The sequence below is a fragment of the Empidonax traillii genome, unplaced genomic scaffold, assembly GCF_003031625.1.
Source record: "Empidonax traillii isolate 1590-97213 ecotype Southwest subspecies unplaced genomic scaffold, ASM303162v1 scaffold388:size1278207, whole genome shotgun sequence".
Classification (NCBI taxonomy): Eukaryota; Metazoa; Chordata; class Aves; order Passeriformes; family Tyrannidae; genus Empidonax; species Empidonax traillii.
In genome coordinates this window covers 968996-983404 of record NW_020955581.1, presented here as the reverse complement: position 1 = coordinate 983404, position 14409 = coordinate 968996, and the positions used below count along the sequence as shown (strand labels likewise).

General features: G+C 37.0%; 1 protein-coding gene across 32 annotated transcripts in view; it reads left to right on the top strand.

Moving 5' to 3' along the window:
- Positions 1–11706, top strand: part of NRCAM (neuronal cell adhesion molecule) — a 151613-nt gene extending 139907 nt beyond the window's left edge. For 10 of the 32 annotated variants that reach the window (XM_027893386.1, XM_027893389.1, XM_027893388.1 and 7 more), the window contains one exon: positions 1671–3769. In XM_027893386.1, the coding sequence (XP_027749187.1) occupies positions 1671–3516 (1846 nt within the window). In that variant the 3' untranslated portion in view covers positions 3517–3769. Of the gene's footprint in view, positions 1–1670; positions 3770–8706; positions 8765–9331 lie in introns of those variants that run through there. The other 22 variants (XM_027893411.1, XM_027893407.1, XM_027893416.1 and 19 more) reach the window with 4 other exon arrangements.
- The last annotated feature ends 2703 nt before the right edge of the window (positions 11707–14409 follow it).

The following is a 14409-nucleotide window of genomic DNA, read 5'->3' as shown; positions in this document are numbered from 1 at the left end:
GTGTTATATAGAACTATAGATAACATTTCAACCACAGAATTAGAAAAAAAATTATCCAATCTTAGTATAAGCCATTTGCTAGTGCAAGGTGAAATCCAGATTCAAACACAATTATCTCAAAGTGTGGAATCTTTATTTAAAAAGCCAGCTTTCAGATAGCTCGAATACAAATACAGTGTCCTTTTATTTAGGGCACATTTAGCGTTATGGTGTTTTGAAAATAAATTTCTAGTTGAAGCCTAGTAAAGACAATCTACGCTTAAGTTGACTGGAAAAGAAACATTTAAAATGGATGCCAGTACTAACATCTAATCCAATAACAAGGAAGTGATGTTAATACACAGGGGTGAAGGCATGTCCTACGAAAAAACCCAAATCTCCCTTTCAGTTTTTCAGTACAAGTTACATAGCAAGCAGCTTCAAAGCATGCAACACAGCTCCTATTCCTGACTCTCTTCCTTTATTGTAAATGCAACCTAGACAAATCTCCTGGTATTACCAAAAGCATGCCTTGGCCAGTCTGTTCATATAAAAATTATGAGTATAGCTTATTTAATAAGCAGCATTTTATTTATTGTTTTTTGATTAGAGCAGAAAATAATCTTTTTATTTTCTAAATAGATCAGTATCGTTATCATCTACATGGGCGATATAATGGATTTTGCAGTGCATTCCTGTGTCATAAACACTATAGAAACCCTTTATTATTTTTAAGATTTGACATTTACAAACGTACATTGAAAAAAAAAAAAAAGCGTTTTTTTTCAAGAAGGATCTACACTGTTGCCATAGCTTCGTCACAGAGGGGAAATGTACGTCTTGATCTAACAGGAATAGATGTACAGTTCTGAATGCCAAAGAGCAGTTTCTGTTTATTCTCCCTTTATTAAAAAATACAATACTCTGTTCCTACATTAATGAGTTCAGAATAGTATTTTATTACAATATATTAGTACATATGAATTAATTAAATTCACCTGATAAAAAGAGAAGTGTTAAGCAATGTTTGGAAGCAGAGGTAAATAAGTACTGTCTAAGTTTTCCTGGGCATTCCTGTTTGCATTCTCCATTATTGCTCCACCGGTTTTTCATATTTGGAACTTCCAGCAGCAGAAATTGACCTTTGTACAGAATTGTACAAATTATATGACCTCAATACATCTTTTATCAGGCTTGGAATAAGTGTTGAAATCTTTGTGGGACTTGTAGCAAGATTTGAATTTATGCATCCGTACTTAAGTGGCTTGAGTTAATCTCTAAAATCATGTAGAGCTTTATAAATTATTTTATAATGCATTTATCCACCTCATGTCTGGTGAATATGGGTAGATGCATGCCAAGCTTTCAGACTTGTAAATGTAAAAGAGCTCATCCTATGTACCATGTAAAAACTCCTTCTAAAATGTATTTATGTGTAATTAGTCTATATTGGGCTTTCCTCTTTTTTCCTTAGAGACAGGGCAGCAGCAGCAACCAGTCAGATTACAGAAGATATCTTGCCACCCTCTCTGCAGCCCAGCATCACTGCAGTCACTCAGTTCCCAGTTTGTCTGCCTCACATGATGCAGTGCTTCTTTGAGGAAAAAGGGTATAGGGTTTCCCTTGAAAAAAAATGTAATTTTTGAAAGATCTAGGAATTCGAGTATTTTGAACTTTTTTCATCACTTCAGGTCCATGTCTGCTTGGACAGGAAAGAAACTGGACAAGGAACAGAAAAGAAAAGGTAGCTGTGCCAATTCTCCTGAAGCAGACCCTGTCTGTACCAAAGCAAAGTCTGTGAGATCTGACAGATCCAACTTCTTCAGAAGGTCAGGGGATCAATACTCCAGCACCAGATCAGAGACCTCCTACACCAGGAGGAGGGCTAGGCAGTCTTCAGAGCTGACAAGGGTTAGTTGTGTCTCTGCTTCCCTCTGCCGAGAGGAAAAGAGGTCAGACGAATGGAAGTACAGGCATGGCTCTAGACATCATGCTTCTGAGCAAGAGATAATGGGGTCGGAGAAGGGCTCAGATTCTCAGGCAGGACAGCCATCCCCTTTCCAGCAACCCCTCAGCTGCAACTCATTTGGTGGCTCACTGGCAAGGCAGCATTCTTCTCTCCAGCACTGGTGCAGCCAGACCTCAGACTGCAGCTCAGATTCAGAAGACACTGAGAGCTCCTGCCACAGGAAGGTAAGACCTTCTACTGCTCCTCGCTTCTCTGAATCTGAAAAGAATTCACTAATGAAATCTGTAATTGTGCCTGAGCTAGCTACTGTCTTAAAGGATGCTTTGACAGCAGCCAGACATAGTATAACATCTGTGGCACAGGTTAGGTCCCGTTCAGTAAAGCATCCCAGGGTACCAATTACAGAAGTTCCAGTGGTTCCTTTAGAAGCATCTGTGAGCAGTTCCCAGACTTTTGAGTCTGACTATATGGACAGCTTAAAAGATCAAACAGCTTTTGGGAAGGAGAAACCTGAGCCTGACAAGGCCTCCTTGGAGGTTGAGTCAGACCCTGAAGATGAGGAGGTGGCATCTGAATCCCCTACAGAAGATCAAGAAGGACCAGATCCTCTGCGTAAATTTGACATGGAGAATCAGAATTATCTGTTCAAACACATAAAGAGGGTGTTAATGCTAAAATCTTCCAAATCTGAATGTGCTTCAGAAGAACTGCTTATCCCCTCTGAAGAAGGCAAGGTAGATAATGCACTTCCCATCCATTCAGCTGTGGAAGATCTTGTATGCAGGATTTGGAGTAATCCTGAGGCCAAGCATGAAGCCCCAGCAGTACTACGTAAGCTTTATCCTTTTCCAGTGGATAAAGCCTCTTTGTGGGGGACCTTGCCTGACGTAGACAGAGCACTGATTACTGATGATTCTGTACTGTCAGTGCCTGATAATAGAGATGCTCTCCCTAAAGATCCAACTGACAGAAAGATTGAGGAAGCAATTAAAAGATCTTTCAAGCTACTTGCAGCTCAGCTTGGAGTATCTATCTACTGCACTTATGCTTCCAAGGCTTTACTAATATGGTTGGAGGAAGAACAAGCCAGATTCAAAAATAAATGGGTCCCATCTGCTACCATGCAGAGAAAACGTAGGCTATGTAGAATTGCAGCTAATTTTATCCATGATGCAGCTGAGGATTCTCTTAGACTCACTGTTAAAAGTATGGCATGCCTCACTGTAGCCTGGAGAGCTATATGGCTGCGTCCTTGGACCTCATTGCTAGATCTAAAATGTAAACTGCTGTCTTTGCCATACACAGGAGGCAAGCTATTTGGTGAATCCTTAGTCCAGATCATGAAGGATTTCTCAGAACACAAACACTCCTTACATCAGATGAAAAAAAAGAGCTCTCCTGGAAGCTGTTCCTTTTCTTATCCTCACAAGTGTCTGAGCTCCTTGCGTTCTCCTCCAAAGTTCAAAGGAGGGAAGGGAAAGTATAAGGTCTCACAATCATTTCATGCCAAGTACAAAAAGACATCTCACTCTCAAAGAGACACCAGACCATCAAGAGGAACTTTCTAGGAACATAGACGCTTCCGACTTTCTCAGGAACTGAGAAGAGTGAAAGGTGGAAATATTTCAATATTTCTGGACAAGTAAGCCCAGTCCTCAGAAAATTATTTGTTTCAAAATAAAATTTAAATTTTTAAGTTCCTTAGCTCTTAATGACTAATTATATATTCTAGAGAAATGTCAGCTCTCAGTTTTAGGGGAGGTTTTTTCACATTCCATTGCTAGGCTTCCCAGTGGTCTTGGGATGGCTTGGATTTGTTTGAAATTTTGCACTCAGTGGTCTTGGATTTGCACTCCTCAACTTCATCTAAGAGCATACTTTCTGCAGGACCAGCCAACATCAGATTTTTTCTACCATACCAATCTAAATAAGGAAATAATGCCTTAGGAAATGCAGATGTTTCAAGAAGCATGGAATGATGGATTCCCTCACATTTACGTAATAAGAGAAAACCGTGCCTCTGTAGCAAACTGCAATAAGATAGTAAATTGTGGACAGTCAATGCTTACACCAAGGAACTGCAAGAAACAGTATACGTAAGACAGATGTATATTTATTTATATTAAAATAAAAAAGTATTAAGAGCTCCTGTTCGGGGGTGTACATAAGCCTAATTTTCCTCTTGGTCCCTAAACTGAGAGAAATGAAGTTATGACAGCTACAGACCTGTGGGTTCACAGGTAGGGAGAGACTGGAAGCTTGCATTTTTTAGTTAACTACAAGGGGAGGACAAAATTCCAGCAGTCTGCAGAATGTTCTTAGGAAGACGAAACGGGACAAGGCAACTCCAGTAGTAGGACTGTTAGTGTGGTACCAAAGGATGTTTGCACATTTTGTTGAATTATTTTGCCTCTTTTCTTCAAAGTTTTGACACACACAATATTTTTCCTAGAAAGTCTTGGATATGCTATGAGAGACTCTTTGGCAGAGAATTTTGAGATTGCTAGATAATATATTACTCTTCCTTCTTGTTCTGGGTTGATTAACAATGAGAATATGGTTTGTAACTACAACTATTTTTTTCTCTTGTAGTTAAGTTTTAGTGCAGCTTGGATGTGTTTCCAAAGGGACCTAGCCATGATTTGTGCCTTAGCACTGTAATTCTAAGATTGGTCCCTTCTAGCACAAGAGATTGTCTCAGTGGACTGCTTGAAGAACTTAGTAGTCCAATTGGATTTGGCACCGGTCTTGCTTTGTTCTAAATTACACACATGTACTTTCTTTGACAATTCTTATTTTAAATATTGAATATCTGTATGATTGCTTTTTAAATCAGTACTTGATTTCCCTTAGTATAATTTTCTATCAGAAATAGAAAGAGTGGAAAGTTGGTTGAATTTCTCTCAAGCAGATTTTTCTTTAAAATTTTTACAAGGAGCAAGTCAGGTTCTTTGACTAACAACATTTTTTTCAACACGTTGCCATTTAAACCAGAGCTCAATCTCCCAGTTTTTCCAGCTTCTACCAGGATTGAAGAGTGAGTATTACAGACATGTTAAAGAAAAACTACTCAGAAGACTAATATAGATGTGCTTAAGTCTTAGCTAAAAAAGAGATAGTAAAATGGTTTGATGTCTGGATTGATACATGTGCATAAGTGTATAGGGCAAGCATTTGTCACCTGCACAGTCCTAACAAGTTAGAAGTGTGAGCAGAAACCTGTTAGGTGTTATGCCAGAGATTGCCCTGGAGTGTGCAGGGAGGCCCTAGCGAAAGGTACTTCTGTGGCTTTACATGCCTGCTTAAACTGAATCATTTCTGGGCTATTGACCTGAAGGCGCAAAAAAAGGACTTGTTTTCATCTTCTGCATCCTCTTTCTGCGTCCCATAGCTCAGGATGTTTTACCCATTTTGTTTGGTTTATGTTGCCTTTCATCTGACAGTTATGTTATAAGGAAAAGTAGTATATTGCTAACTGTATATTGAGTCTTTTTGCATGTCCATGAATGTGGCAAAGTTTAGTGGGAACTAGTTGCCTGCTGGACTGCAGAGGCATCGTAAAACTGTCTTCCCCATTCTGACTGGTTGCTGCATGTACCCATATCTAAGGAAGAAAAATTGAAAAGTTGAAAGAAGAAAGGAGATTTCAAGGTACATATTTCTTTTAATAACTGATGAGCTTGTGATATGGAAGTACTTTTTAAAAAAAAAAAATTCGTACTTTGCACTTATAATATTGTTACCTTTGTACTTCTTATCTCTTTTAACAATTAGCTGCAAGTTTGATATGTTTCATTACACTAAGAAGAAAAAGAAACATGTATTCATATACTAGCAATGATTCATGAGTAATATTTAAGTCGTGCCTTTAGAGTATGCTTTAATATTAAATACTGGTCTTACCAAAAGGGCAAGAAGTGTATCTGGTACATGTCAATACTTATCAAAATGATTGGTACATATGAATCTTCATTGAGAAACTTTCATCCTTAAAAAGCTACTAGTATGGAATTTATTTATTTATACAACAAAAAATAGTAAAAGTATCACTACACTTAACTTCCATGGCTGTCTGATCTAAATATGGAATTCATACTCATTCTCAAGTCTTGTTTGTTTGCTTCCCTTCAAGTCTTATTTTCTCACTACTAATTGTATGCACTGCATACGTGACACTTTTCAAAAACTTCTTCAGTTTCCCACTGTAATTTTAGTCAACCCAATTTGCACTTCATTTTTTATATCACAATATTACACTAGGTAAGTATAAAAATCAGCAAGAAAAACCACAAGCAGAAACTAAGTGAAATTATTTTTTATCCTGATTGCATTTTGGAATAGTTTTATGAATAGCTGTAAGCAAGACTGGCAAATCTTGCAGGTACCATATCAAAATGTATTGCTTTAACATGTTTTTGCAATATAACATTCTATATTCTACAGCCTAAAGTATTCTATAGCTCTGTGGGCACCCATATTCATAATGAATTCAGCAGCTTTTGCAGTTTGTTTCTTGGCAGCGAACAGGCAATACATTCATTTCCACAGAGCACCAGAGCCCGTTCTCTGTTTTGCAAAAGTAACAAAAGTACTGTCCAAAGCATTGATGTCTTCACTTTTTTTCTCCCTCTCTTGTTTATTAGATTTTTTTCTCTTTCTTCCTCAATTTCTTTCTTTTCCACCCAAAACACTGTATTCACTTAATACAAGAGTCATAATCCAGTTTGATAAAGAATAAATGGTACCATGGTATATGTTTCCTTTTCCTGAACGTGGAGTGGAAAGCAGCCTGGATAATTCCACTTGGTTTTCTGCCAGTCTCGGCAGAACCTCTTTCTGGACTTGTGTAGTGCAACAGGGGAAAGGAATCCCCAGGTTCACATTTGATTTTTGAATCTGCTGTAACTGTGCTCTCTGACCAATGCCCACCTCTATGCAGATACACTCCTGGGTAAATCTGCAGTTTTGTTTAACTATAGAGAATGTAGATTCTGCATCCTAATTAAAATATGGAAAGATCACAGACACAGTGCAAACAACTGTGTATTTCTTCATTGTTTGCCTTATAAATAAACTTAGTTTGCAAAAATGTAACCAAGAAAACCATAAGAGCAACACAAAGCAGAAGCTCCCGTACTCAAATCATATGTCAATGTTCTTTTTTTAATAGTCTTACCGAGAAAGCAGATTTTCTTTGGGAGTCTTTGAGACTGGTTACTATTTCAAAGTGAGGATCTGGTCTTCATTTGACTTGTATAGCGTGTTTTAATAACTCCTAGTACCCTCTGATGAGGGCAATGGGGAAACTACATTTTATGTGAGTATTAAATACTCAATTCCATTTTCAACCTTTTAAATATAGGGTCTTTCCTTAATGAACCGTCTTCAGTAATGTCTCTGTAATCTGCTTGTGTTTACAGTGTTATAAACATTTTCGCTTTGCTGCTGGATTCTTGATATTTTGGAGTACAGTCATTTAGGTATCGCTGGCCTGTATGTTTGCAGCACCAGTGAGCACAGCAGATCAATCATACAGTATTTTTCCTTGTGGCTTGTACACGCAATAACTAAAAAGTCAAGCCTGATACTGTCAAGTTCAGGCGTTTTGTTTTTGTGAGTGCTTTGAGCATGAAGGTTTGCTTACCTGTATATAAAAGAGATATTTCTTCCACTTCTTTTCTGGTGTATATGCAGAATGATAAAATCTCTGGTATGCTCGTCCTGTAAGTATATACATATTAGAGGCATCCTTCTTTTAGAATGTGATCTTCTAAAGCCAAAAAAAGGTGATGAAATGAAGAGAAGCAGCTTGATGGAAATTTGGTGTAACAGTTTTTTAGCAATGGTTTCTCAATAGGGCTTTTGTTAGGCAATGATATGCTCTGTGCAACCTTGTACATGCTGTGTAATATATTTATATATATATGGTTTCTCTGGGTGTTCAAAGATATTAATTTGGAAAAAAAAGAAAATGTCATATTTGAAGAAATAAGGTATTGATTTTTAGGAATTAGAGTGTTAAAATATTGGTTTTAGGAATTAAAGGATTAAAAAATTTGTTGAGTATATATTCAGACTAACATTCTGGAAATTGTAAAATTTAATTTCATTACTTTGATACTTAATACATTTTTCTTCATATTTCTATAAGTTGTGAGTCTAAATAAAAACCCCAAACTACTAAATTTTTTTTTTTTTTGTACAGTATATGCAAATAAAGTCACATATTCTGTTTAGGACAAGGTAAATAATGGCACCCAAAAGTGCATCTGGCAATAGTGGTTTTTAATTCAAAATGCTTTGGAGCTGCTGCTGAAATCTTCATCTTGAAACTGAAGTGCGATGTAAAAGATTCTGAAAACAGCCCAACTACATCTATTTCATGAAATACAAACCTACCGCAGCTGCAAATTTATTTGAGGATGCTGACGGTGCTGAAGCTTTTCCATTGACAAGGAAAGACCACATTACTTTGCTACAGAAATCTCTTCTCCCTACATTGCTTTCCTTTTTCTGTTGTCCTCCAAATCACCGAATGTCACTGTCAGAATGTTATCAGCTGTGGGATAGGGCAGGGAGGTGGATCTGATGAGAAGTGAAAAAGAATAAGCATGCACTCAACTCCTCAATTCTAGCTACTGTAAGCTAAATTGTTGCTTTACCTGTAATACCATGAATAGTTTAGCAATTTTAAGAGCAACTTACTATTTATAAAATACTGATCACTTTCAGGATATGGACTTTGCTTTTCTTCTTAGGCTATTTTCATTTGTTTCTTCTGCACCCTTTTAATGGAATATGTAGGTCTCTTGAAAGGTAAGGTTGAAAATTGCAAGTCTGGCCTGCATTATGTAACAAATTATTTCAAAATGCAGCACTTTTATTTTCTTTATACTAGTAAAGAAAATCAGTATATTTCATTTAACCAAATTCATTCTCCATTCATGTTCAAGGAATCAAAGAAATTAAGAAGTTTAACAGACTAACTTCACAGCACATCATAAGCTTGCTACTTTGGAGAACAAAAAAATTATTTTTTTTATAACTTTACAACCCACTTTTTAATGCTTGCAGTTGCATCTAAGTGGCCTCCAAGCCAAGGGTCCAGGTCTTATTATTGAAAAGTCATGCACGATGGGGAGACAGAAATAAAAAACCACAACCCCTCCTCCCTCCACTGAAGACATTCTCTGTTTAAACCATTCCTAAGCCATATTTTCATGTGAACTGCATCATATTGATTTTTCTCTGCAATGTGATGTGGGTTTACTAAGGGATTATAGGGCTCCACAAATGCTTTTCATAAACTCAGCATGCATGACTGATTTTGTCTCAATAAATTATACATCCGTTAATTCCATGTTTGTTTGTTTGTGTCTCCAGCGATGCGGAGGACCATAAACCTCTAAAAAAAGGAAGCCGGACACCTTCAGACAGAACTGTGAAAAAAGAAGACAGTGATGATAGTTTAGTTGACTATGGAGAAGGTGTAAATGGTCAGTTCAATGAGGATGGCTCTTTTATTGGACAATATAGTGGTAAAAAAGAGAAAGAACCTGCAGAAGGAAATGAAAGTTCTGAGGCTCCTTCTCCTGTAAATGCCATGAATTCATTTGTGTAACCACAGAACTCGATCCCCTTGTACCTTCAGTTTGTTTAAAGCACTTGCACATCTTCCTTCTCATTCTATGAACACGCAGGTAATGGAGCTCCTCACCACCAGGTGTTAATGCTATGAGAGTATGCAGGTCAATACACAGTGTAAGGACACAGGAAGTGGTACATTAGTATGAATCAAAATACAAAATTCAAATTTTGTTCAAAACTTGGGTATTTTTACTTTTTTTTTCAAAGGAACTGACACAAACAATAATATCAACTTGTAATTTTGTTTCCTGTTGAAGATACAGCATAATGCATGGGGGAAAAAAAAGCTACACAATTCACAGGTAATCTTGTCTACACTATAAAAACATGGTTTGACAATTTGTTACGCAGTCCTCAGCTGAATCCCTGGATATGAATTCCGTTCTCATTGTCAGAGTGTTATAGTAGTATTTTATAGAACTTCAATGTCTTTGTGGACATTGTTGTGAAATTGGTGACTTAATGTCTAGCTATCATATGTCTTTTTGCAAGACAGTTAGGAACAGTATGTACAGTATATAATTGCTAAATGATTTAAGTATGAAACTTGCATTTGCTGATGCTTAATGAGACCCTATTATCTGCTCTTTACTCCTATTACTTTATAGCCTTTTTAATCTATCAAGTATTACAGCAGTACAGTGTTCTATTTTTACATCAAAACACGTTGAATTGATTTTAGGGCATAAAAGATACGCATTGCAATGCATTTTGGAATTTGTACCGTCACTGAAAGTAAAACTTTAAAAATGAGAGAAAATATTCCAGAAGACACAGGACAGAGTACATTCAGTGCCTTTATACAATATGCATTCCGTAATGCACTGCACTACTCAGTTGGTGCAGTAAACTGTGATTAGCAGACTACTGTCATTGCCAAATAAAGGAAAAATGTAAAGAAAAATAACGTGTTATGAAATTGTTGTGCTAAAAATGAAAAGTTTAAAATATTTTAAATTACACAAAGAAGAATATGTGGTTTTCTCCCCTTTAAAATTCTTTCTACACAGTTGCAGCACAACATGTGTTCATGGCCTTAGAATATTTACAACAAAACCAAAAACAACCAAAAAAAAACCCACCCCAAAACACAACCAGAGTTAAATTATTTACTAACACAGCAAGGTATAAGCTCTTGTAAAATAAATTGTTAAAAACCCAAACCAGCTGAATGCACCAGTGAGAGCACATTTCCCTCTGTGTCACAGACTGATCAGTGTGGCAGCTTTGCAATTATCTACACCCTGAAGCAGTGTGGGGGTTATTGCTCGGAACCACTGGATTCAATCTGACAAGTGCGAATATAGTTTATTTGTAAAGGATTACCCTTATTGGTTAAAAAATTATTTTCTCGCATACTATATCAATCAAATGTTTACCTCCAAATATAAATTTTTATAACAACCTATGGTTGAAGGAATGCTCAGTTTCATTTGCCAATAAATTGGTTTTTCATAACTTGCATCAAGTTTAATTTTAAGTAAGCTTTTTATATGTAGATATTTTGTTGAATTTGTAAATACACTTAAAGCGTAGATGCTATATGCTTCTAGGTGTTACAGACAAATAAACCAAGAAAGCTTATGTTGTACTGTGTAAGAAGTACTATAGCCAATGGTATGCATGGTATTTTAAAGCATCTACATAATTTTTTTTTTTATTTTTGCTGTGAAAACAGAGTAGTGAACTGTTCTACTCATTTACTGCAGATTCCTAATTGAACCATTCAGCGCTTTTGCCAGTGCATTACATCAGCCTGTAAGACACCTCACAGCTTTCATGTATATATCGTAGGTAAAGCACAACTGAAGTAATCCCAAATGTAAGCCAGCTGTAATAAGCTTCTTTCGCACCTTTGAGCTTTCCATTGATCGGTTTTCTTAATGGGAACCGAAATATGAAATTAGTTATATGAACACTGATTACAAAGCACAAAGAGAACATTTCTTAGCAGGATTTGCCAACAGTTTTGGTAAAAGAGAAATATAATTTTGCTCTTATTTAATTGTAGATGCTGAATTATCTGTGCATGTGGGGGTAAACATACAGGCTCACTTCTGTAATAGTGCAACAGATTTTGTATTAAAAATAAATGTGGTTTTAAAATTTCACTGTTTGTTCTGTTTACACAAGCAGTAAAAATCACAGCAGATTCATCCTGTAATTAAGAATTCAAAGTGGAAAAACAGCATGAAACAAGTCTGGCAGAAGTTGTTCCCTTGATGTTACAGAACTTCCTTTAATGCAACCAAATTATTTACAGAAAGTTGCATACCTTATATGCTACCATTTAAAAAAATATAAATTTGTCTGACCATTTCTTGTTGAAATTTCCTACTATTTATATTTTACTTTCATAGATGCTTTTGTTATTTATTTAGTCATATTTCTGCAAAGAAAAAGAATTAAACAGTCATGTTCCATACCTGCAAGAGTGAATAAGAGAAAGTAAGAATGCTGATTTGAAATTAAGAGCCCTCAGATAGAATCCCAAATAAGGATTTTGTGTCCTAAAGGAATTGTCTGGCATACAAATTTCTGGGCATCTTTTTTTAAACAGTATATGAAGTGAGGAATTTTTAAATATTATATTTTACAATACACAAAATCCATTGCAATGCTCTTTTCATATCTTGTCTATTCTGTGTATGAATGGAAACAGACTGGGCAGGAGGGCAGCTGTTCTGCATAGAAGACTGCAGGAGAGCCATGGATTCCAAGAGATACAGGTGCTTCAGGAGATGAATCCAAAAGTTGATGTTTGGCCTTGATGCTTGAAGGAGGGATCTTATCACTGAATCAGAAGCCATTCTGTCAGCCCTTCTATGTGAAATTGGAAACTCCTGGATATTCCAGCTCCTGTCATCTGCACACTCTCAGATCTAGCACTTCTATCTTCAGATACTGGGCTTTCTGGTTTTTTGTTGATTTTTCCAGCAATGTGCATTGACTGGGAAATATGAAATACAGCTTTTTATGTTTCAATTAAAGAATAATTCCTGAAAAGAAGGGTCTGAGTTCCCTAGGCTTAGCTGGGAAAAAAAGATTCCATATGGTAACAATTGGAGACAATTGGTAACAAGTGGAGACACATGTTATTTGTGCATGTTCCCCAAAGTGTACTAATACATAAAGTTCCTACATTTTCCTTTTAGTGATACACATTTGCTTTTGGTTTTATTCTCACTGAAGTGATTGTATAAATCTGGAGGGAATTAAAGAGGATACCCCAATGGTAATTTTTCTTGTAATCTATTCTTGCATTGTTCCTAGGAAAATACAATTTCCTCATGTAGCAGAGGGAAGTGGAAAAATATTTGGGAACCAAATGGTCTTTGTATGCATGAGAAAAGTTGTCTGGCCCATTTTAAAACAGAACCTGTAGAAATTATATATAAAGAAATATTGTCTACAGAATGGAAGAGTTTTCTTCTCTGAAAGAAGAACTGGGGAGAAAAGCAGAAAGAGGATGAGATTCAAATAATTTCTGAAAAGCAGTTGTCCTTTGCTGTGTTTCTGTCCCACTCCCTCTCTCAGTCTTCCCCTTCTACCTTAGGAAAGAACATTTCAGAGAGTGGGCAGAAGCAGCAACTGGTTCCACGGGAAGATGAAAATAGCTACTGGAATGTGCTACTTGTAGGAATCTACCTCCAAATGATGCCCCTGGACTGGAAATAAATCTAACTGGCCATCATGTTTTAATCTTTGAAGGGATCCCTGGCTGCTCTTTGTACACGAGAAGTGGAAACTTTAGACCAAACTGTCAAGATAAATACACATCAGTAGAACTTTGACAGACAGTAGATGCGATCCATTGTGACTGTAAGCAAGGAGGAAAATGGTGATCCTTGTGATCTCATGAATTTTGGCAGCAAAAATATACACAAAGTACCTGTGCTCACATGAAGATGAGCTAATGAGAAATTCAGATCACATTTAATATCTAAAGGATGGATTCTTCATTTTGGGTTGGAGAAGTTTGCCCGGCTGTAAGTGTGGCAGCATTGGCTTTGTCTCCCCAGGGAAGCCCTGTGGGATAAAACTGAAGCCATCTAACAAGTTTTGGGTTTGCATATGTTTAGGTTGGAGAGGGGCAGGGCAAGACACAGCTCCTGTCATCAGGACCTGGCTAGCCTTTTGACCTGTTTTTCCTTGCCCTGAGGTGCTCAAGTAACACACAGAAGACTAGAAGGTAGTATGGTTTCCCTGTCAGCTTGAAAAACCTCATGGTATCGTGTCAAAAATCTAAGCCACTGCTGTAAATTTGATTTAATTCTGCCTGGCTTTCTACCACATTTTGGATATAAGTGGTAAGGAGGAAAATACCCTGTCCCCAGCCTGCCGTGCTGTATGAATATGCATGCCCAGGGTTTCAGTCATGAGCCTTCAAACAGGGAAAATTCAGTCAGTCTAATTCTGGTGCTGAACTTCCTAAATGTTTCCAGGTCTCATGTTGCATTAAGAAATGAACTACATTTACCTTCATTTATAAACTTGATACATATCTTGTACTTGGTATGTATCTTCCAGAGGTGCTGCATTTCCCACTCCTAAGTCCTCCAAAGGGGCTTGGTTTGACCTTAAAACCCAGCATCTTTCCTGACAGAATAGCAGCCCACTCCATACCTTGTGTTTGCAAAGATCTACGGGTCTTCAGGACTTCATAGAATTAAGGGGACAAATTAAGTTTCCTAAATGGCAGCATTCAGGATATAATCCAATGGTCTGCACTATATGTGCTGTAGTGAGAGAGAGCTTACAGGTGTGCTGGCATAAGAAGTTTGCCTGTCTGGCGTGATAAGAAAAGGAAGTAA